This window comes from Marmota monax, unplaced genomic scaffold (assembly GCF_021218885.2).
Source record: "Marmota monax isolate L192 unplaced genomic scaffold, Marmota_monax_Labrador192_F-V1.1 WCK01_AAM20220418_F8-fsc00549, whole genome shotgun sequence".
In the NCBI taxonomy this organism is placed as follows: Eukaryota; Metazoa; Chordata; class Mammalia; order Rodentia; family Sciuridae; genus Marmota; species Marmota monax.
Window position 1 is genome coordinate 58,105 of NW_026694657.1, and position 25,164 is coordinate 83,268.

The 25,164-nt window shown below is 40.8% G+C and overlaps 1 protein-coding gene across 1 annotated transcript in view; it reads right to left on the reverse strand.

Annotated features, from left to right (window-relative positions):
* Window positions 1-255: 255 nt before the first annotated feature.
* The window catches only part of Myo1d (myosin ID), a 239,800-nt gene continuing 214,891 nt past the window's right edge, over window positions 256-25,164 (reverse strand). The window contains exons 21-22 of the mRNA XM_046423133.2: window positions 12,975-13,129; window positions 256-295 (exon numbers count right to left, since the gene is read on the reverse strand). Coding sequence (XP_046279089.2) covers window positions 271-295; window positions 12,975-13,129 — 180 coding nt within the window. The 3' untranslated portion in view covers window positions 256-270. The remainder of the gene's footprint in view (window positions 296-12,974; window positions 13,130-25,164) is intronic.

Consider the following 25,164-nt stretch of genomic DNA (forward strand, 5'->3'; position numbering starts at 1 on the left):
AGTAGAATGACTCAGACATAGCTTTCCTATGTTCACATATGAATACTTTACTACTAAAAGTCTGCATCATGTACAACTGCAAGAACAAGATCCTAATTAGAATAAGTTATACTCCATGTAAGTATAATAGGTCAAAATATACTCTACTGTCATGTATAGCTAAAGAGAACAAATAAAATAAAAAATAAAAAATAATGAGGCCGGACATGGTGGCACATGCTTGTAGTCCCAGTGGCTTGGGAAGCTGATGCAAGAGGATCAAAAGGAGCTTCAGCAACTCAGTGAAACTCTGTCTCTAAAAAAAAAAAATATTAAAAAAATGGCTGGGGATGTTGGTCAGTGTTTAAATGCCCCTGGGTTTAATCCCTGATACCAAAATAACAACAACAACATCAAAGAACCCATCCTGCAACAATTCCTAAGAGTACAGTAAATTCTGTCAATCATCTGCAGTTCACATTCGGACTATACAAGACCACAGTGTGGCTGGCCTCTCAGATAAGCCAATCTGGCCAGGAGGGAGTCAGGCCCATGTCACTCAAGCCTCTGCTTCTCCCTGTAGGTCTGCTCTACTGCATGCTGCTCTCTCACTGAGACCAGCTTCTGAATTGGAAACCTGCTCAGTCATAGCTCCCAAGGGTTCCCCTCCAGACATATGAGCGGCAGTGACCTGTGAGTCTTCTGGTCCCCACGCCTGAAAAGCTTGAGGATGGGAAGCGGTCTAGCTTGGGTCAGGTGCCTCCATTCCCACAAACCCAGCTCCTTCTGGGAGGAGGGCCACGGAAGGAGGAAGTGCCTTTTCTTGAACCAGGCAGATGTGTGTGGGGAGAGGGAGGTCCTTGAAGGGCGGCTGGACAGACCAAATGACAAAATGTCCCCACACCCAAACCTTTCCTTCCCCCAAATAAATATTTCCATCATTTCCCTGGGAATTTTCTCCTCTGAACAATGGCTGCAGAATGGGATGAAGTTCTTTAATCTCCTGCTTCCTTGCTGTCCTTGAAGGTGGTGATCGAGATCCGTCTCATTTTAGGGATTTTTTTTTTATTGCTAATAACTATAGGGGCAGCCAAAGAAGCAAGCAGCTGGGGGAGCTGCAAAGATGAAGAAATTTTATTTTTATTACAGTTTTTCTCCTGTGAGAGTTTCTGATTTCTGGTTTCATTACTGAGGGTTGCATCTACCTTTCTAAAGAACTCCACCCTTGCTAGCTCTTTCTGTGCTCAGTGCAGCCATTTTGGCATGTGATGGTCACGTTTGTGTTCTACATCAACTAATCCCCAGGTCCTTGCTTTCCTTACGTGGATAAATAGTTTGCATTTTCGATCATGTCCAGGCAGGATGGTGTCTATGTCATGGGGTTGTGTCTCACTGGATAGTTTTACATTTCTATGCTCACTTCTCCCTATTACTTACATGTCAAAGTTCAAATGTGCCAACACAGGGGTTTTTATAAGCTCCTGCTTAGTTTTCAGGTCTCATTTCTTGCTACTGTCCCTTTGGTCCCCTACAGTCACCCAGTTCTCCAAATGTACCAGGATGCTTCTCTCCACCAAACTTTTGCATTCTGCTCCCTTCTCTGGGGAAAATCTTGCCCGATTTCCCACTTTGTTTCTGCATGCCCTCTTTCTCATGGAATTCAGAGCTGGAGTGAATGGCCATCTTTCTGTCCCTCCACACCCATAGCTGACTGGCGCAGGCACCTGCTGAATGACGGATGGCGTGGAAATGGAACGGTGTTCCCCGCAGACAAGACACTTGGCTAAGTATGTTATGCTTACATAAGATCCTGCTTCCAATATAGCAGACAGGACCCGAAATAAACACTTTAAGAAAGCTTTTTAAAAATCCCATTATATCTGACATTCAATTTAGGAAAAAAAAAATCTAAAAGATAGCACAAACCACGGTATTGTTCATTAATCATTTGCCAAATCCATGAATACCTCGCAGTACCTCCATTTTAACCTGTGTTGTAAGGTTTGGTGCTTTGGCCTTTAAAAAAGTAATATGGCTACTGTGAATGTGCATTATCTACCTGCAGAGATGCTGAAAAGATCATCAATTTTCCGGCACTTTCAGATTTACTCTTTGAACATGAAAGGCAATGATGGGCACATCATAAAGCATATAAGTGGCTTTGATCTGCAACGATTCCCCAAAAGCCCCCATCATAAAAGCAGGTACAGCTTAGGATGACTGTGTGGCTGGGCACACCCTCTCAGGGAGCCCTGATTGAGGGCAGTGGCTTCACTGCCCATGGGCGCAGTGCACAGGGAGGGAAATGGGGCCGGTAAGTGCTCACAGCAGACAGCAGCAGCCCCGCCTCACCAGTAGCCCTGGCTTAGTCACATGGAAAACCTGAGTGGCTGAGTAAACAGGTTAAGTTCCTGGTGAAGAGGCCTGCTACTGCAGGTGGGGTTTCCTATCTGGGAACAGGCAGGTGGGACCTCGCTGCAAACTTCTTATGCTAATTAAAAACCAGTGCAAAGAATGACTGACAGCTCTCTTCTGGGATAAGTAGATGTCGTCAACAGATCCTGGGCCTGGGTGGCTTCTGTGCCAATCGTCATCTCATTTCTAATTTCCATTGCTCCTGTACCCCTCCGACTTCTCTTCACTGGGGCAGTTGGGGATGTTTATTTTGCACTTTGGTAATAACAACAACAACAAAAAACATGAACGTGTAGTGGTTTCATTTTTTTTTTTTTAAACTTACATTTGTCACAATGGCTTCAGCAAACTGGTCACATCAAACCCAATGTGCTTATCTGGGTTGTTTCCTAAGTCAGCTCATGAAGCCAGAGGGTCTCAGACTTTGTGTGTAGGGACCACTTTGGTGGCTTAGCAAGGGTGTGGATTCCTGGAGGTGATGGTTTAGATGCCTGGGATGGCCTTGGATTTGCCTTTTGAACAGCAACCTCTGGGATGCCAATGCACATGAGCATGCACTTTAAGGAGCCCTGATACAGAAAGTTGTTTTTTTTTTTTTTTTATCCTCAATGGCATGCTATTTTATTTATTTTTAAAATCTAAAACATCTAACCATGTTCACTCGGATGGACTTTTGTGCGGTTTCTGTTGGTTCACAATCCAAAACAAAGCTCTAGTATTTGTTTTTCTCACCTAGCTTCACTTCTACTTCTTGTGGGAAATGCTGATTCCATTCACTTTATGACCCCAAGCACTCCTACCCAGCTCTGCCTCACCTTCTTCCAAAAAATGCTTGCCCTTGGTCTTATTGGAGACCGCCATGTTCTAGAAGCTCCTACTTATCTGGTCACAGTGACCCCCATGGAGGTAGGTGTCCCACAACAAGTGGCAATCCTGCTGTTCTGGCTATGGTTACTGGTTAGTGGGAACACTCCCCTGGGATTTCTGGACAGCAGTCCCAAGATCATGACCCTTACTTCCTCACTGGTGGCAAAGCTGGAAATGGGATCCAGACATTCCTGGTCACATGGAAGAAGCTACTGTGGGAGAGCGAAGCTGGCGAATGAAGAGAAGTGAAGATGAAAGATGGAGGTCGTGACAGCTTTGACTCCGCATCGCAGCTGCTCCCCTTCCTGAGAGCCTCAGAAGCACGCGCTTCCTTAGGCATCTGACTGTTAAACACACATGACAACTTGGTTGGGCATAGCATTCTTAACCTAACCTTTTCCTCTCAAAAAACAAAAGCTGTTGCTCCAATGCATTCTGGCATTTACTATCTCAGAAGGCAATCCCGATTTTTCTTCCTTTGTAAGGGCATCTTACCCCACCCCAAGGTCTATGTGCTTAAAAAAGAAAAAAGAAATATCTATTTATATATCTATATACACATTATATGTCATATATAACATATGTATAAATATACTTAGCTGTGATGTATATATATTTTATATAAAAATATACTTAGCTGTAGCTGAGTATATATATCACATATCATAAATCATATATGATTTATGTAATAAAAATATTCTATGTATATATGTGTGACTCTGAAATTATAAAAGGTCATTATGGTAACAAATAGGCACTCTAGATTTTCAGACAAGGTACTTTCAGTATAGGAATATTTTCTTCTAGAATGCTTTAAATTACCATATTTTACTGAATATAAGACACCTCCTGTGTTAGATGTATCCTGTGAATTGCTAAGAAAGATAAAGAGCTGTCCACCGTAACTGTGAGAATTCATTAATTTATATCCCAATTTTCACAGATGTTAAAATTTTAAAATACTCTATTTATAATCCTTAAGATATAGTATTACTTGCACTTATTCTGTATCTGTTTCAAGTACACCTGTCCTTTCAGTGGAAGCTTTTTGTGTTTGGTCTTCTCTGTCAACTTTTAAAATCAGTGCCCTTCTGCCTGAGGGGAGACTTTTCCTTTTTTCTTTTTTGCTCTTCTGTTCTTTTGGTGTTAGAGATGGAATCTAAGGCTTTACCACTGAGCTACATCCTCAGTCCTTTTATTTTTTGAGATAGAATCTCTGTGAGTTTCTGAGGCTGGCCTCGAACTTGTGGTCCTCCTGCCTCAGCCTCTTGAGTTGCTGGGAGTACAGGTGTGCACCATTGCATCTGGCTTCAAACTTTTCTTTCAGATCAATTCTATTTTCTGTAATATCAACTGCTACTTTCAGATTTTTATATTGATTTAAGTTCTTTAATATTTTTTTCTTACTTAATTCAAATCACTGAACATTTGTATTTGTTTCTCAGCCAGCACTGTCTTAATCTGTTGGTCATATTGCCTTTATTCTTCTGTCTATGTAGAATCCATGCTTTCTTGAAGCAGATAGTTGCTATAATATGAATTTCCTGTTGTAATCCTTTTCAGAAATAGCTTTGCTTTTTTCTTTTCAGTCTTATTGTTTACATATTCTTACTGCTAATCTCTTTCCTCATAGGACCCATAAATAAGGAGACATCTTTTCATCCTACGGTTCTCACATAAAAGGGGCAAATGAATTCTTCCGGATTCCTTCTTATAGTCCACCTGCTTGTAGTTAGAATCCCTGGCTCAGCTCTTAAGCTGGAGAGCTGACTTATGTGTATAGCCTCTAGTTGTGGTTTCAAAGTCTTTTACTTATTAAGAAACTGCTGATCCGAGCAGGAACCCCTACATCCTGCTTCCTCATCAGCTAACTGACAAGAAGAGTCTGAAATTATTTCTAGTTCTTTAGTGGTTAAAGAAAAATGAATGAAAAGCTGCAGCCCTCAGCATATAACATACCCAGGCCTCTTCCAGCCCAGAGCCCCGTTAACTGCTGACTTAATATCTTAAAATATCTAATCACTCTGACCCCCAGATGCATTACAATGCTTAGAGCTGTAATCCTAGAATCAATGCAAGAAAACAGTATTCATGAAGGGAAGGACACTTCAAAACGATGCTTCCTTTCGGAAGGAAGGACTGAGGTGCCATCTTTGGTAAGCGAGGTGCACACATCAGGGAGAAGAGCTAGATGTATCATACTGGGCTGTTTCAGCCAGCAACGATCTAGCTAACAATCAGCATTCAACTAGGGTTTACAGAGAACCTTCCAAGTGCCAGGCACTGTTTTGAACACTAGGGAGACTGCGGAGCACAGCAGAAATAGTCTCTGCTCACATGGAGCTTATATTTCAGTTGGAACATGTGCAATAAACAAATGCACAAGCAGAGGTGTGGCGTGTCAGAGGGAGGTGAGCTTCATGGGGATAAGCACAGCTGGGGGTGAGGACTGTTGCTGGGGTGGAGTGGAGAGCTGCTCTCCATGGGACAACTGGGCGACCTGAGCAGCAGCCGGGCATATCATTGGCCCACAGCAGAGTGCTGTTTCTAGTTTCTGTGCTGTGGAAAGTTGGTCTCTCTGCAATGTTTTTATGTATATCTCCAGTGGAAGGTAAAGGAAGGGAAATTGTGGTCACTTATTTTTCTATCATGAATTAGATGCCTTCAATAATTACAATTTCAAATAGCCCACATATGCCCTTGAGATGACCAACATTTCATCAACCAGTCTTCTAGGTTGGCAATCTACAATTATTTTCAACTCTGCTTATTTTACTTATATATTTTCAGTTGGAATATAAATTACCAGGACGAGGAGCCAGGCATTTGGGGGAGAGCTGCCTGGGAATACAGATCCAAAACCGTGAAAACCTGTACCGAGGAGCAGACACACAGGCAGCAGCAGGAAAGGCAGTGGGCAGCAGCCGGCTGGACTGGAGGCTGGGAACCAAGACCTCCAGGAGGCAGCCCAGCCACTCTGCTTCCTTCACCTCCTGCCAAGCAGGCCTCATCTCTTCTGGCCCCTCGCCTGCACTCCCTGGGCAGCAACAGTGATGTGCAGCTGCCAAGCAATGGCCTGCTTCTGCCTATGAGGCTGCCCATGGTTTTAAGGGAGAGTTAAAAAGAACACAAGCAAACTGCATCAGAGGAGCAGGTCAAATGTTCAGAGAAATCCAGTAACGGTGCTCCTTCAATGAAGCAGATATTAAAGACACTGCTATGACAAACAAGAAGCAGATGGCATTGGCTTCTGGCCTTCCTCCACAGAAACAGAACAGGAAAAATAAGAAATTTCAGTCCCTGAGAGTGGGGTTATACTGAGGTTTCTAGCATCCAGACAGGCAAATGCGTGGACAGCTGCTGAGGGCAGATGGGTCCTGTGACAGCTTAATATTGCAGGGTTTCTGGTGACTCCTTAGTTTGGGCAGCCGATGTGTGACCATCTGTTTACTAGTGGGCAGAAAGGCTCACTCCCAGCAGGTCCTCACTGCTGAGAGCAGGACTTGCAACCCAAGAGCCCAGGGCGCCATCTTTATGACCTCTGCCAAGCGGCTGGCTGACCCCCAAGCCACAGAGTGCGACCCCGCCCTGCGCTCACGTGAGGTTCACCCGACCAGACACCACGGTGACGTTCCAGGAGGTTCCGCTGGGATTATTTCAAGATTCTGCACCGCCAGGAGATGGATCATCGGCTTAGAAAGTGCTTTTGTCTTATTGTACTTTTTATAAACGAAGAAGAAAATAATGAATTCAGAGCCATCTATGACATGCTAAAAACTAGCTGCCATTTATTGTAGTAAAGTGAAAAAATTCAGAGAGTGACACATATTTGTTGCAAAAGGTTTATGGTGAAAAATAAAAAAATCTGCCTACTGTCTCTTTTTTTCCAAGTACTGAGGAGTTCTAGTCCCCTCCAGAGACAAACATGGTTATCCATTTCTGGCATATCTTTCCAGACACAGTCTATAATATACATAGTTGTGTGTGTGTGTACATATCTGTACCTCTGTGTATTGTTAAGTAGGGGGAAAAAAGACAAGGTAAGAAAATGGTGTATGTTGCATACCATTTATATAAAAATTACAATGAGAAATACCTGTAATATAGATGATTACATTCTCTGTCTATATAAGTGGCCTAAATATCCTTAATGTTGCCCTTTGGGATATACTGTATATATACATTTATGTATATGTGGAGAGAGAGAGAGAGAGAGAGAGAGAGAGAGAGAGAGAGAGAGATTACAACTTTTTTTTTACATTGATATAGTATGCTATACACACCATTCTGTACCTTGCCTTTTCTCCCACTTAACATATTTTGGAAACGGTTTGACATCAGTGTAGGTAGAATTCTCTTATACTGACTGCATTTAAAGTGAGCAAAGGCACTGAGAAGTACTGCAGTAAAGACACCTGTATAATAAACTCATTAGCATATCCCAAGATGTATTGGGCTTTGGGCCCTGGCTTCTCCCACTGGTGGAATTCCTGATTTGTGGAGTACAGCTTGCACTTGCTGAGTGGCCATATTAGGTGTTTCCAGATAGCACCTGTTCTGACCGGTCTGTGCTTGAGCCATACGGTTATTAAAACAATTTTTTTTTCTAGTACTGGGTATTGAGCCCAGGGCCTTGTGCATGCTCGACAAGTGCTCTACCACTGAGCTATATGCCTCTGGGCCTAAATATTCTTAATGTCGCCCTTTGGGATATACTTATCAAAGATTATTAAAGATGGTTTTCAGGGCTGGAGGTGTAGTTCAGTGGTAGAGCACATGCTTAGCATGCACAAGGCCCTGGGTTCCATCCCCAGCACCAAGGAAAAAAGAAAGTCTTTCGATATGTTTTAAGAAAGATGAAAATTGTATGAGTAGGTGCTTGGGGAGACAGGGATGATAGGTACAGGCTGAACACAGACTGCAGGTGAGAGAAAGAACCTAACTTACACTTAGTCATATTTAGTTTCAGGATTCACATGGAAAGAAAGGTCTGGCTTTAGCTCATGAGAGAAGATAGTGATGAGGAAAATTTACTGGATAAAGTGAAAAGCTTTGTCTTTCTTGTTTTTAATCATGAAATATTACAAATATCAGTGTATTTTTCATCTGTAAGTCTGATGTGTGGTTTTTTAAAAATACTTTCCATGTCTCTAATTAACTTACAAACATCTGACATTGTAATAACTTTTAATGTCGGCGTCTGCTAATTCTAATGTTCCTGTCAGCTCTAGGCTGGTTTCAATTGGATGGCTTTTCTCCTCACAGTGGTTGTGATTTCCACCTATTTGCATGCTTCTTAATCTCAGATTGCATGTCAGACATTCAGGTGAATTCTATGTGTTGAGTTTGGAAATTTTTGTAGTCCTTTAAATATGCATGAATCTTGCTCCATGATATAAATTAGTTGGAAGCAGTTTGATCCTTTGGGTCTTGCTTTTGAGAATTATTTGGCAGTATCTACCACAGCATTAGTTATTCTAGGGCCAATTATTTCCCTCTGCTGAGGTAAAACCCTCGCCCAAACACCCTGTGAATTATGAGGTGCTCTGTTTGCCTGCTCCTGCTCAGTGTGAGTGCTAGGCTCTCTTTGGTCCTCTCAGCTGGTTCATTCCCAGGCCTGGGGAGTTTTCTCTTCCTCATGCACTAATCAGTACTTTGCAGCATACCTGAGGGGATCCTACACAGACCCCTGGAGTTTGTGGCACCTTGATCTGCAAACTGAGCTGTCTTGGTCTCCCCGACTCTCCTCTCAGCTTCCATGGCTCAGGGGGATCTGCCAGGTTCCACCTGGGTTCCCTGCGAACATATGGCCTGGCAATTCCCTCATGGTAGGGTCATGGGGTCAGCTTCTCTGTTTCTTACCTCTTGGGGAACACATCCTTTGCTCTCTGATGCCCAATGTCTTGAAAATGGTTGCTTCACACATTTTGCCTACTTTTTGTTGTTTAAGGCAAGAGGGTAGGTCTAGTTCTTATCACTCCACCTAGGGCCTGTCCCCCTCCAACCATTTTAAAAAAATATTTATTTTTTAGTTGTAGTTGGTCATTATACATTTACTTTATTTATTTATTTTTAGGTGGTGCTGAGGATCAAACCCAGGGCCTCATTCGTGCTAGGTGAGCGCTCTACCACTGAGCCACAATCAGCCCCCTCCAAGCATTTTTAATGTAAAATTTATTCCTCATTTTTAAATCTGCCTTTGCTGACTTCCTTTGTTCCTTATGTTTATATTGCCTGTGCATATCTCGCTTGTTCTTCTCTTTTGGTTTATCATTGACTTTGAGTGGGGGAAACCCCTTGCTGAATGTGGCCCTTGAAGAGAGAAGGCTGTCCTGCTAGGGGTGTCCTGCAGTTTCAACTGGGTTGTGGCCTCACATTCTCTTTCTAAACTGTCCTGTGCCCAACGTCATTTCTTCCCTCGGCTTGCATACATCCTTCCCCTTCACTGGGGACAACATGACTTAGGAGAGAAGTCCTGAAGCCACAGGCCCTCTGGGTAGTAGCCACTGAACCATTTCTGTGCAACTAACTTTGGTTGGCAGCTGCAAATTTGCCTTTTATTTGTTCCCATTCCTGTGTTTACCCACTTTGTTTGAGTGTTTATTTATCAGCAGTCAGCACTGCCTTTTATCAAGTAGCACTTGTGTTTCTACTGGGGAGATGGAATTCTTTCCTCCTTTCATCTGGGGAATAGGTTACAGAGCTGTCCATGTACCCCACCACCCTGCATTCTCAGGACCACCTCAGTGCGTATAATGTGTTCTTTTGAAACACTCTTGGATCCAATTTGTTGGCATTTTATTTAGTATTAAAAAAAATCTGTACTAAAGTGGGACTGGACTATCATTTTGTTTTCTTGTGCTACCCTTATTTGTTTGGGGTACAGTGTTGTACTAGCCTAATGAAATGATATACTCTTTTTTCAAAATTTGAAAAATTCTGAAACTTTGCTGAAGTTTTGCTAGTGGATTTTTAAGTTTTTTTTTAAAAATATTTATTTTTTAGTTGGACACAATACCTTTATTTTACTTATTTTTATGTGGTGCTAAGGATCAAACCCAAGTCCTCGAACATGCTAGGCAAGCGCTCTATGGCTGAGCCACAACCTCAGCCTCCGATCAAGTTCTGATCCTCTCTCTTTATAATTTTTTAAAGACAATGACTCCTGTTTAAATCAACCTCTGTTAATTTATGAAATTTTGAGCCATTTCCTCCCATCTTCTGCCTAGAAAACTTCTTAGAATGCAGATTAGAGAAATGATCTAAAGATAAATAATTGGCCTGGAGTTAAATCCCTCTCCCCTGTAGAATTCCATAGTCATCCCAGGGACAAGTAAGATCATATGCCACATAATTATGCTTGTAAAACACAATGTGGCTGGGAGTGGTGGCACACGCCTAAAACCCCAGCAATGCAGGATGATTGCAAATTCAAGGCCAGCTTCAGCAACTTAGCAAGACCCTGTCTCAAAATAAAAAATAAAAAGGGATGTGGCTCAGTATAAAAGGGTCCCTGGGTTCAATCCCTAATCCAAAACCAGGAACAACAACAACAATACAAAAAAACTACAACGTGAACTTCAAAATCATACCAATGATATGAGACAGACAATAAAGGAAAATAGAAAAAAAATGAAGTTAATAATAGCTTGATCATTATAATTCTAAGCCCAAATTTCAAGCCTGATATTTTTCCTTATTTAAACATATAAACATGTATATATATATATATATATATATATATATATATATATATATAGTTGTGAATGAACCTTTATTTTTATTTATTTATTTTTATGTGGTGCTGAGAATCGAACCCTGTGCCTCACACATGCTAGGCAAGTGCTCTACCAGTAAGCCCCAGCCCCAGCCCCCAAGCTTGACTTTTCTGGGGTCAGTCAGGACAGATTTTATGTCTCATTACTACTCATGCTCTTAATGCATAAGATAAAAACAAAAAGAGTAAACAAAAATACCCAGTATCTTGACGGCCTTCTTTGCCTCCATACATTTATGAATTTTAAAGAAATTAAAACTCTTGTATATATTAAAGATAGGAAGCATGCACCTAGAAATAAATCTCAGAGCACATATGCTACGAAAAGGAAGTGAATCTGTGAATTCTATTTCTGTCAGTAGGAGACACTAAACAAGGACTAAGATTGAGACAAAATACTTCAGTTCTTCAGGCAAAAACTATTGTATCCGTTACTACAAGCATCCAAATTCAAGATGATGAACTATAATTCCTTTAAATGCCCATACTTTGTGATAACTAAATGTCATCAGGAAAATAAGTCTGCTTATGGGAGTCACAGATAATTATTTAGAGATGCTTTTATGTCTTTACCTTCCATTCTAGATTATAAACTCTCAGTTTTATAATTATTTGGCAGTTAAAAGAGCATTTTTCAAAGGACTCCAAATAATTTGGAATATCTAAAGATCCACTTTGATCTAGAACACAAGGTTTAATAACATAAAATAAACGACCTGGGTATTCTGCCTCTAAAATTATAGTCAATATATTTATCAGCAAGAAAAAAATGCAGTAGAGTTAGACATGTGGACATCTGACTCTAAATATCTTTAAGAAGGGGACAAAGCCAAGTCTACACTGGCACAAGTAGTACTTGATTATTTATGGGAATGTGGGAAATGTCTATAGAAGGAAAAGGAACCAGTATCATCACTTGGATCATCACTGGTTGTCTTTCCCCCCCTAGCTTCGAGATGGGATGGGGGATGGTTGCCACAGTGAGAAGAAAGTTCGACTATGGAGAGACCCGCTCATCCCATGACCTCTTGTGGGAAGAAAAACTCCATCTCTAAAACAACTTCAATAAGTAACCAGACAAAATCCCTCCCCCATGTTAGATGATCCATTTGCGGGTCCCCATTGCCCTCAGGGTCTGCTCTCAGTTTATATTTCTTTTTTTTTTAAATTTTTTATTGTTGGTTGTTCAAAACATTACAAATTTCTTGACATATCATATTCCACACTTTGATTCAAGTGGGTTATGAACTCCCACCTTCACCCCATACACAGATTGCAGAATCACATCAGTTACACATCCATTGATTTACATATTGCCATACTAGTGTCTGTTGTGCTCCGCTGCCTTTCCCATCCTCCACCATCCCCCCTCCCCTCCTCTCCCCTAGTTTATATTTCTTACATCATTGTTCACCACACACACATATACCCAGATATCAACTAGGTTTTCTATGAAGTTCTCAGAGTGTACCACATTCCACCATGAATCCATGTTTTTATAGCAGCTATTGACTCTCCTGGGAATTTCTTTAGTCTTCATAGACCTACATGTTATCTTGAATCTGCCTTCTAATTTGTTTAGAGTAATAGTAGATACGCTGATTATATTGGAAGCAAATGAGGAGCTGTGATGGTAAGAATACAAAGTAATTTTTTCCTATTGTTTGGATTTAATTACATTTGAATTCACTGTGAAGAAATACCCATTAGGGAAACCTCTCATTGTTGGTTTAGCTAGAGACTGGGAAAGCAGAGGATCATTCCTAATCCTGAAGCTAAGCCTGGTTACTAATTTTACCTTCTATGAAACAGATGATTGGATTGTCACTATGGAGGAAAATAACTCAATAGATTAAAATTGGCTCGAAACAAGTTCAGTGATAATTATGATTTCATACATTTAAAACCTGTCTTAGTTACAAAAATAAAACTTTACCTCTTGAAATGATTCGCCAGGACTCCAACAAGTTCTCCAATTCGACTCTCATGGGTGGGCTGCTTGCTGAAGAGGCACACAATGAGGTCTTTGTTATCTTTTGTATGGAACACTACAAGTTGGTCCTTTCCATTGGAGACGCTCAGACCAGTCAACTGAAAAGAGACAACACAGGACCACTGCTAAGATGGTTCTCAAACTAATGAATTTTAAAAATATATTTTATGGGTTAGGGGATAACTCAGTGGTAAAGATCTAGCCTAGTATGAATTCCATTTCCAGTACTGAAGGAAAATTCTAAGAGTTTTGCTCAATCATGGTGATGACTTTAATCTTCATCAAGTTTTGTGAAATAAACAGATGCATGGAAACAATAAAGAGCAGAAATGAATGCAACTGGAAGCAGAAAATGACAGAAAAAAAAATAAGTGAAATAAAAAGATGGTTCTTTCCGAAGATCAACAAAATTGATAAACCTCTAGCCCAAAAGAAAAAATGGAGAGACCTTGTCACTAGCATCAGGAATAGAAGAGAAGCTACTGCTACATATGTGGATATTAAGTAGATGATAAGGGAATCTTCTGAACAGCTCTATGTACCACAATTTATTCAACAACTTAGATACAACAATAAAATTCCTTGAAATCTACAAACTACCAAAATGCCCCCAAGAAGAATTCTCCTAAATAGTTCTCCGTTTAAGAAATTAAATTTATAGCTATCAACCTTTAAAAAAGAAAACTGCAGGCCAAGATGATTTCACCAGTGAATTCTACCAAGCATTTAAAGAAGAAATAACAAATTGTCACATCTCTTCGAGAAAGAGAAGGGAACACTTCTAATTTATTTAAAAAGCTATTATTGTTCTGATCCCCAATATAGATACAGAGAGTGCAAAAAAAGTATAAACCGATATGCTTCAGCAACATGGATGTAAAAATAGGCAATAAAATATTAGCAAATTGAATCCAACAACGTGTAAAAAAGCTTGACAAAATTCATGATCTACCTATGATAAAAATTTCTCAGCAAATCAGGATGAGAAAACTTAACCTGATAAATGATTTCTATCAAAATGCCACAGCTATCTTAGTGGAGGAAGACTGAATGCTTTCCCCCTAAGACCAGGAACAATGCTGGGATTTCCACTCTCTGCTGCTCCACAGCATCACGTTGTTGGCTCTAGCCAGTGCACAAGGCCAGAGTCAAAAAACTACCCAGCACACACTGAAAAGAAACAAAAGTCTATTTTCAGACTGTGTGGTCACTGAGACAGAAAATCCCAAGGAAGCTATAAAATAGTTCCCAGAACTAATGAGCAAGTTCAGTATGGTCAAAGGGTATAAGGCCAACATACAAAAAAATATTTCTATATACTGCAAAGAACCACTGGAAAAGGGAATTTAAAAATAAAACCACCCACAACTTTAGAAACAAAAATACTGGTCTGGGGCTATAGCTCAGTGGTAGAGCACTTGCCTCGTATGTGGGAGGCACTGGGTTCGATCCTCAGCACACATAAAAATAAATAAAGATATTGTGTCCATGTATAACTAAAAAAATTTTTTTTAAAAATACTTAAGATACAAATCTAGCACAATGTGTGTTGGACTATATATTAAAAATACAACTACAATGCATCAATAAAAAATGTGGAGAAGAAAAACCCTACAAAATGTTGAAGAAGTCAAATTAAAATGCTGATTAAAGCAGTTTACAAAAATTTAAATAAATGGAGAGAATGATTTTATCAATTAGAAAACTCAATATCGTTAAGACACCAATTTTCCCCAAATTGATCGATTGAATTTTTTGTTTTCCTATATTGGGAATTGAACCCTGGGTGCTCTACCTCTGAGCTACATCCCCAGTCCCTCCCTCTTTTTTGAGGGATTGAACTCAGGGGCACAGGACCACTGAGCCACATCCCCAGCCCTATTTTGTATTTTATTTAGAAATAGGTTCTCACTGAGTTGCTTAGTGCCTTGCTTTTGCTAAGGCTGGCTTTGAATTTGTGATCCTCCTGCCTCAGCCTCCCAAGCCGCTGGGATTACAGGCATGTGCCACTGTGCCAGCCTTCATCCCAGCCATTTTTATTTCTTTATTTTGACCCAGGGTCTTGAAAAGTTGCCAACACTTGCGTAGAGCTTGGGATTTTTCTGCCTCAGCCTCCCAAGTAGCTGGGATCATAGTGTGTACCACCATCTGATCTACAGTTACAATACAATCTTAACCAGATTTTTGGGCAGATTATCAGTAAACAAATTCTAAAATGTGTATGGAAAGGCAAAGAAACTCGAATAGAGCCAGCGATTTTGAAAGAGAAGAATAAGGTTGGAAGACTCAGAGCAGCTGATTTTAATAATAATGATAAAGCTACAGTAATCAAGATGATGTAGTTGGCAAAGGAAGAAAAACAGATCAGAAATGGACCTGCACATGTACCTTCCACCAAGTGTGAAGGCAAATCAGTGGAGAAAAGATACTTTGGACATTTGGGTGACTTAGGACATGAGAATGTTCACATTCCAACAGAAATAAATGTCTCCCTAAATCACACTTCTTAAAAATATCAACTTGAAATGGACCACGAGTCTAAATATAAAATGTAAAACTATAAAACTTTCAGAAGAAAACATGCTAGAGAATCTTTTAAATCTCAGGGTAGGTAAAAAATTCTCAGAAATGATGTTAAAAATACACAATCCATAAGAAAAAAATTGATTAACTGAACTTGATCAAACTTAAAATGTTTGCTCTAAGAAAGACACTGGTAGGCAAGACTAACCAGGGACTGAGAGAGAACACATGTAAAGCTGTATCTGACAAAGAATCTACATCCAGAGTATAAAAAGAACTCTTAAAGCCATAAGAAAGTAAAAAATTCAATTTAAAAATGGGGGAAAGATTTGAAATTACTTTGCCTGAAAAGGCACAGGAAAAGATGCTCAGATGGCTAGCCATTTAGGAAGTGCAAGTTGAATCTCTGATGACATAACGTCATAACCCTGTCAGAATGGCTATGATGGAATCAAGACAGACCACCACCACAACAAGGGACAAAATCAAGAGCTAGTGTGGACACAGAACAATTGGAACTCACACACACTGTTGGGGGAATGTAAAATGGCACAGCCACTGTGAATAGAGTTTGGTGGTGGACCCAAGAAGTGACATTTTTAGTGTCCCTCTGAGGGAAATAAAAATTTAAGTTCACACACCCTTCAACAGATGAATGGATAAAGAAACTGTGGTATGTTCACACAATGGAATATTATTCAGCATTAAAAGAGACTAAAATTATAGCATTTGCAGGTAAAGGGATAAAGTTGAAAAATATCATGCTAACCAAAGTAAGCCAATCCCAAAAAACCAAAGGCCGAATGTTCTCTCTGATGAGTGGATGCTGATCCATAGTGGGCTTGGGGGTATGGGGAGTATGGAGGAAGTTTGATTGGGCAAAGGGGAGGGATGGATGGGGAGAGAGTATAGCTGCAGGAAAGATAGTGGAATGAGATGGACATCATTATCCTAAGTACATGTTGCATGTGTGGTGCGACAGAGAAATGAAAAGTTGTGCTCCATTTGTGTACAATGAATCAAAATGCATTCATTCTGCTGTCATGTATAACTATTAGGAAAAAAAACTTAGGTTCACACAAAACCTTGCACATGGCTGTTTATAGCAGTGCTAATTATAACTGCCCCCAAATGGAAGCAACCTGAAGATCCATCAAGAATGGATGAATGAGCTGTGATACATCTATACTATGGAATGCTACTTGGCAATAAAAAGGAACAAATGAATGCTAAAAATCAATATGCAACACACAAATCTCAGAATCCAGAATCCAGAATCTCAGAGGTATTACATTGAGTGAGAGCAGCCAGTCTCAAAAAGTAACCTATTATATGACTCCATTTATGTGACATTCTCTTGAATACAAAATTATAAGGATGGACAAGGGATTAACAGTTGCCAAAGGCTGGGGTTGGAGAAGTCTGAAACAAGGGAGTTTTTTTAGGGTGATGGAACTACTGTGTACACTGATTTTGGCAGGGGCTATATAAACCTATTCATGTCTTGAGACCCCAATGTCAATTTTATTACATAGAAATAAAAAATATATGGTTCCCTGGTTGTTTTGATTCCAAGACCTTCTACTTGGGTCAATAAAGCAGAAGCTGGAGAGATTTCTCATCTTGTATTTGTTTTATTGTAGAAAATCTGAAGTGCTGGCCCCTGGCTGACCCAGGTGCTATCAATTAGGTGGGTATGCAGTCAGCCTGGTCCAGGGAGCCACCTGGGAAGTGCCCAGTGCCAGCACTTGGAGTAGGGGCTACTTAGTGAAGATGTTGGAGATGTAAGTCCTATTCTTGGGAGATTCATAATCCCCCAAAGAACACTTTAACAGTTATGGATTGGGAAGGCCTTTTAGTTAATGCCCCAATTTTATGGATAAGGAAATGGAGCCTCAAAGTTAGCTGATTTGCAGATCTGGAAACCAGAAAGCAGGCTGTGGACTCAGATCCTCGTTCTTTTTATCACCAAAAACCATGTGTAAACAAATGAACAAAAGATACATAAATTAGTATCCCCATGAAGAGATTTTCATTGGAGGTGAGTTCCTAAGTTGATTTTAAAGAGTGCTAAAGGCAGTGCTTATTGAACGGAAGGGAAAATATTTCAGGAGCTGGAAATCATTTAGCAGCAAATTCAGAGACCGTCAGTAGGACAATACAGCAATTTCTCTGCCACTTAGATGGACAGCATCTAAATGATTTTTTTATATGATTAAATTAAAAGTACCATTTTAATTTAAAAACACTATTTTACATCTATGATGCTTCACTCTCATTTGATTATTTTAAATCCAAAATAAAATTTATGCCGCACTTCTCAGGAGAGTTCTGATTTAACCTGTAACTGCCAGCGCATCACAGGAGCATTGGCTGCAGGGGTCTGGGAAGGGGGAGCTGCAGCAAGAGGGTTGAAACCCTGGGATGGAGGCTCCCTTCCAGAGGGTTCTTCTTTAGCTCCTACCCACTCAGGGTGTGGCTTCTCTTCCCCGTTCCCTGCTGGAGTGGCTTCAGCTGCTGTGGAGAGGAATTGATTCTTCTCAGGCCTCAGGGTGTGTCAAGCCCCAGGGTAGCACTTAACCTGCTCTGCTACACAATGAAATATTGGGTCTCCATCATCCCAGGACAGGACAAATGGCATCCAGAAAATCTCTTGTTCTGGGAGAGGAGATGGTACATAGGGAAGAGAGATAGACTGCACGTGAATCCCAGGAACCTTCTGATTTCTTGGGATTTCTGTCTCCTCTTTTTATTGTAACATAAGGAAAATGGCAGGTGCCTTGTCTACCTTACAGGGTGTGGTAAGGATCAAATGGGAGCAACTCAGGTTGGTCTAAAATAACCACAAACAAACAAGCAAGCAAGCAAACAAACAAAAAACCCCCACAAAAGATGGCTTTTACACTCTTATGTGAAGATGTATAACAGCAAAACTCTATGAATGAAAGTATGATTTAAACACTTCACAGTACCATGCAGATGCAAGGTACTGTGAGAAAACACCTAGCTGGGAAGGAGTTGGTATGCGGTGACCTCTGGGCAGCCACACAGTTTCTGTGAGCCAAAGGGAAGTGCCTTCCCTGACCCTGGGTGCCTCCTTTCTCACAGTCTGTGGGGTCTCTGATATGACAAGTCTCAACTTTCCTTCTCCAGTCTTGAAGATTTGCCCAGGGCATACAGAATTGCTGGTTGCAACCCACCTCAACTGTCCCAGCCTCTCTTGGGTGAGAAGGACCAGATGCTGGACCCTGCTGGAGGAGTCCGAGGGTTCAGGGCAGGCACCCTCCTCCACAGTGGAGAGAGTACCATGGAGCAGGGTAGGGCGCATTCCAAGAGGAAGCCTCTAAATTGCACTCTCGTTTATGAAATGAACAGACCCATGTTCGAGAAAGAGATGATTCCAAAAGATAGACCTAAGTTAAGTACACCCTGGAAGTGGCGCAGGATAGATACTACAGAAAACAAAAGGAGAGTGGAAGAAAAATTCTCCTGTTGAAATGGTTTGCGTCTAGACAGAGAAAGATCACACAGGGCCAGGGTCACTTGGATGTGCAGCCCAAAGTGTCAAATTTCTAGAAAAAAAGATGAAAAATCTTCAAGTACCTAGGCATGATAAATAAGTTACCTACAAAGAAAACTGAAGTTCAGGGTTACTTCCTTTATTAAAAAAGTTGTTGCTTCTGTTTCGAATTATAAGGAAGGATGTGGGAAGAGGAGAGAAAGGAAATGTTAATTTTTTCATCATTCACAGGAAAAGATAAGTAAATTCATTTTATTTTTGGTATCCACAAAGAAAGATCAGTTAAATACTTAACAGAACCATTATTAACATCAAAAAGAAAGTATAACCTTCTAATCATTAGTAAAAGGAGAATAAATAAAACTCAACCAATGTAGTAACTGGAAAAAAGAAGGAAACAGCATTGGGAGATGAAAAGTGAAAAGCATTTAAATAATGACCAAATTTAAGAAAAAAAATGTTAGTTTCTGTAGGAGATATGAACTCTCATCTGGATAAGGAAAGCTCACAGATTAGGTAAAAAGTCAAAATTTAATTCTTCTTTATTTATAAAATATGTATTTAAAACAAGAAGACATGGAAAGATAAAAACAAAAGGGTAGCTAGGGATGGTGGCCCACACCTGTAGTACCAGCTACTTGGAAGGTTGAAGTGGGAGAATCGCTTGCCTGGGCAAATAGGGAGACCCTATAGCAAAAAACAAAACAAAACAAAAGACAGACAAAGATATACCAGAAAGAAAGCTGGAATGGAATAGGAATAACAGACAATACAAAATTCAAGGCAAAAACCACAAATAAACTTTTATATTGCCAAGAATATAATTTTGAGCTGGGCACGGTGGTGCACACCTATAATCCCAGTGGTTTGGGAGGCTGAGGCAGGAGGATCTCAAGTTCAAAGTCAGCCTCAGCAACTTAGCAAGGCCCTAGGTAACTTAGTGAGACCCTCTCTCTGAATAAAAAGTAAAAAAGGCTGGTGTGGCTAAGTGGTAAAGTGTCTCTGGGTTCAATGCATGGTACCTCCTCCTCCCACCCAAAATTAATTGATACAGTCAAAGCTAAATTCAGAAGAAAGTACGTAATCTACAATATATATTATTAAATAAGAAAGAAGTAAATCAGTCAAAACGAAAAAGACAAAACAAAAAAAGAAATTAATTAAATAATTAAGAAAGCAAGCTAAAGATTAATTATGATAAAAACAGAAGTTAATGAATGTGAAAAACAACATACATGATGATAAATTAAAGAGCTGGTTCTTTGAAAAGACTCATAAAAGAAACAAATGCTCAGCAGAGTCTCATCAAGGAAAAAACAAGTCAGAACCACAAATGTCTAATGTTAGCAGTGAGAAAGGGCTTTAAGAAAAAGTGTGTTTACTTTAGAAATCACAAAAGAACATTTGCAATTATGCATTAGTACATTCAAAGGTTTGTGACATGTGCGATTTCACAGGAAAAATGCAAATCACCAAAACTGACTCCAAGAAAAATAATCAGAATTGACTCATAATCCAGCAAAAATGTTTTTATGTTGTCAGGTAAACACTTTCCTAAACGTCACTGGGAAGAGGTAATGTTATAGACAAACTTTCAAGGCCCAGGTAATTAGGTAATTCTTATTCTGCTTAAAATGCTCTAGGGCACAGAAAAATATGGAACCCATCCGGATTCATTTTATTTAATCCTGGTAGCAAAACTTGATGAAGTGCCATGCTTGTGTATGTTCATTCTCTCTCTCTCTCTCTCTCTCTCTCTCTCTCTCTCGTTCTCTCATCCCAGAAACTAATAGATGTAAAAATCTCAGATAATTAATAAACTGAATTTAGCAGGGTAACACACCATGACAGAGAGAGGATATTGCACAAGTGAAAAGATGGTTCACTAATAAGCAGTACATCAATCTAGCCCCACTTATTAGTGGGCCACATCTTCATGTTATCAGTGTGCTTGTCCAACTAGAATTATTCTCTTGAGGTCAGGCTCAACGTTGGTATTGTTGTTTATTTACAGTACCCAATGGTATAGAAACAATAGCTCTCTCCATAGCAGGCTGGCAAACACTCATATGCATTTAGTAACTATCTCATCACTCTATTGGTTTTAATTTTCTCATCACTGGTAATCTTTGGGAGCAAAATGTTGTGGATGGAGAACAGATTTCCTTCTCAATATAAGATTACGAGGGGACCAAAAACACACACCAAGACTGATCCCAGAAACTTGTGCCTGGATCTTTTAATGCAATTTTTATTTTATTTTATTCTTTTTTTGGACTGGGGGTTGAACCCAGGGTTGCTCTACCTCTCAACTACATCCCCAACATCTCATTGAGTTGCTTAAGGCCTTTATTTTGAGACAGGGTCTTATTAAGTTGCTGAGGCTGGCCTTCAATTTGTGATCCTCCTGTTTCAGCCTTCCAAGTTGCTGGGATTATAGGCAGACACCACAACACTCAGCTGCAATTTTTAAATGATAGCAATGGGGTATGCTACCAGATACCATCTAGCTCTTCTTTTTATAAATAGCAGGTTAAAAAAAGAAAGAACTGGAAATTAAAACACATAATTCCCACTCCTACCCAAAATTTTATGCAATTTGATCCATTAGTCAAATAAGATTTTTTAAAATTTGAGGTGTAATTTACATATGATGAATAAAATTCATGAATTTTAAATGTACAGGTGAGGTACAGTTTACATTTAATAAAATTCACAGATTTTTCAGGTGAACAGGTGGATGATTTTTGATGCCCAAATTAAGGCACAGAACATTTTCATCAGAGCAGAGAGCTTCCTCTGATTATTCTTTTTAAGTCTCAGTGCTGTAGATACATGTCAAATTGGCTTAAAAATTCTTGAAAGCTACAAAAATAGATCAGTACTCAGATCAAGAAATCCAGGTTCCTTTGTCATATGAACAAACCCATAAAATACTAAGTTCTCTCCCTATCTTTTCTGTGTTTTCATGGGCTGTATCAATTAGGACTGTGAGAATTTTACAAAGGAAACAGCTAATCTTTGAAGATGATATACCCAACACTGCAATGATGATTTTTTTTTTTTTTTGGTACCAGGGATTGTGAGCTCAGGGGCACTTAACCACTGAGCCACAACCCCAGCCCTTTTTTTGTATTTTATTTAGAGATAGGGTCTCATTGAGTTGCTTAAGGCCTTGTTAAATTGCTGAGGCTGGCTTTGAACTTTCGATCCTCCTGCCTCGGCCTCCTGAGCCAATGGGGATTACAGATGTACACCACTGCTCCTGGCTGCAGTGATGATCTTTAAGGGACTGTATTTTAATAATACAGGTTTACTCAAAATGGCTTGAAACAGGTGACTTGGAATTCAATCTATTTTGGTTGCTGCTGTACTTTTCTTATAGCAAGATTCTCTTTGATAGAATTTAACTTTAATTAGTTTCTCTTAATAAGCAAGCAATCCTTGATTCCCAACTTCCCGGCTTTCAATAAATTGAAAACATGTACGTTGAGGCAAAACCCATAGTTGTTGGATCAGATTCTGTCCCACTTTGTAGGACAAGAACCGTTGCCCCATCCACACTCCCAGCTGCAAAACCGTGTCTTTAGGCACACTATCACGAGGGGTCAGGGATGGGGTCATGATTCACCAAGGTCCACTGTGGCTTGGGTGATTTTGCTTGCTGTCTTTTGGCTTCACATTCCCATCTCCCTGCCTGCTCTGTGGGTCTCTGCCTTTGTGGGTCCAGGTGAATCCTCTGTCAGTGAAAACTGGGGGCCCTTCAATGCTGGCTGCAAACCCAGAATCTTCAAAATAAGTTTCAGGAAGCTGTGGATTTCTGAAGAATGTGGGGATGACAGGGAGGGCTCTGATAGTCGATAACAAAGCCACCTAATAATGCAGAAGGCCACCAGCTCTTGTTACTTCACAAGCAGTTCACCTCCTCAACTGCTCACTGAGTCCTTTAAAGCCAAGGGCCACCCTGGGAGGAGATCTCGGCCTTTCTCACAGAGCTGCTCTTCTGGCTTCCGCTCTGGGGTGTCTTTGTTCCTGACTTACTCCGTGGTCCTCTTGGTAGGAAGACCTCTTCTCTCCTGGGTTACTGCCGTCTGCAAAAATCTCTAACTTGACTTTTTTCCCCTTTTATCCCAAAGATATGCCCGGTGCACGGCTTTCGTGGAATGGCGGGGGCCACTGACCTTCTTCAGGTATCGTCTTAATTTTTGGTATATACACTGGCTTTTTGGATTTACTATTTTCTACTCCACTTCTTTGGTTTGACGGCAGGATTATGAATATTTCTGTCTTCTGATCTCAATCAACAAATTGACTTGGCTGCTCCTCACTTGGAGAATGTTCTATTCCTTCTGTTTTCCATCCAGAAGCTTGGAAGACACCTGCTCTGGCTTTTTGCAGGATGCCTGGTGATTTGATTTCTCATTGGGTCTCTCTGTTCTCCATTCATCTGCCTCTTTCAATCTCCCTCCCCCCATCCCCCAGTTCCTTCCTTACTCCTATGTCAACTACATACAAATCAGGACTCTTAACTTTGCTGGTTCATTATGGAAGTAACACATGGTTTGGGACAGCTGAGAATTTATCCCTTTTCAAATAGCCAAAGCTTGAAGCAACCAAGTGCCTGTGCCCTCAGCCACATGGGCTGACCATCCTGAGGCGATCAGGCAGTGAGGAAGCCAAGCCCTTGGGGAGGAAATGTGTGGACACTCTGGTCAGCAGTCCTGGTCTGAGCATCCCCAGCTCTGGTAGCAGACACGTGTGTGTTTGAGGGTTGAGTGTCTTAGTTTGTTTTTCTGTTGGTGATAATACAACACCACAGACTAGGTTAAGTTATAAAGAAAAGAGGTTTATGTGGGGCTGCAGTTTTGGTCCACGACTGAGGGGATGCATCTGGTAATGGCCTTCTTGCTGGTGGAGTCCTGGGATGCACAGGGAATCAGATGGTTAGAGAGGAAGCACGTGTATGTGTGTCCCCCAGTCTCTCCGTCTCGTCTTATAATCCACCATTCTCCAACCACAGACTCTGCTCCCATGACCTTATCTAGCCACAGTCCCCTTCCCAAAGCCCCATCTCCAAGCACCAGTCAGATGAAATTTCCACCCTTTTAAATAACGCACAATGAGATTAAATTCCAATGTGAATTCTGGAGCAGGGCAAACCAATTCAAAGCACAGCCTGAGGAATCCTGGGGTGCTGAGAAGCAGCCTTAGAGTCTCCCCAGATGCAGCCCAAGACATTGTGTTTTAGTGCTCAACTGGCCCCAGTGTGCCCTGTCCAAATTCATTTCTTTGAACCCAGGGGTGCTGAGCCACAACCTCAGCCCTTTTTACTTTTCATTTTGATTCAGGTTCTTGCTAAGTTGCCTTCAAACCTGCACCATCTGGCCTCAGCCATTGGGGTCACTAGCATTACAGGGGTATGCCACAGAGCTTGGTCTTTTCCATGACCCACAGAATCTGGGCACATAATAAAATAGTGGTTGCTCAACTCCACCCAGTCTGGGTGGTTTGTGACACGGCCGTGGTAACTGTGATAAGAATATGATTCGAGGAGTGGGGCTACCTAGACGTGGCCCCAACACAGCGGGCGCTGGCTTTGGGAAGCTAGCAGGAGCTGGGAGAGCGAGGAGGAGGCCCTGGGGAGGCAAGGAGGGTAAGGAAGGCTCAGTTTTAGGTCGCAGGCAAGGGGACCCTTGTGACGACCCGGAAGAAAATCTGACAACATGGTGCCGGTGGGAAGGTAGAGAACAGAAAATGTACCCGGCAAATGTGATGATCTAGTTAAGGAGGTTTCTCGACAGAATAATGAAACTGCCATCTGGCTTCTTGCTGTCTATGAAAAAAAAAAAAAAAAGCAAGAGGAAAGAGATGAGCCTAATAAAGAACTGTTCGGCTTTCAGGCAAAATTTAGAGGAAATACAAAGAAGCCCGCAATTGCTGGGCTTGAAAATAAAACTGTTTCTTATTCCTAGCTTCTCCAGATGGCAAATGATTCTCATATTAAGAAATAGTTTCAGGGGGGCTGGGGTTGTGGCTCAGCGGAAGAGCGCTTGCCTAGCATGTGTGAGGCACTGGTTCGATCCTTAGCAC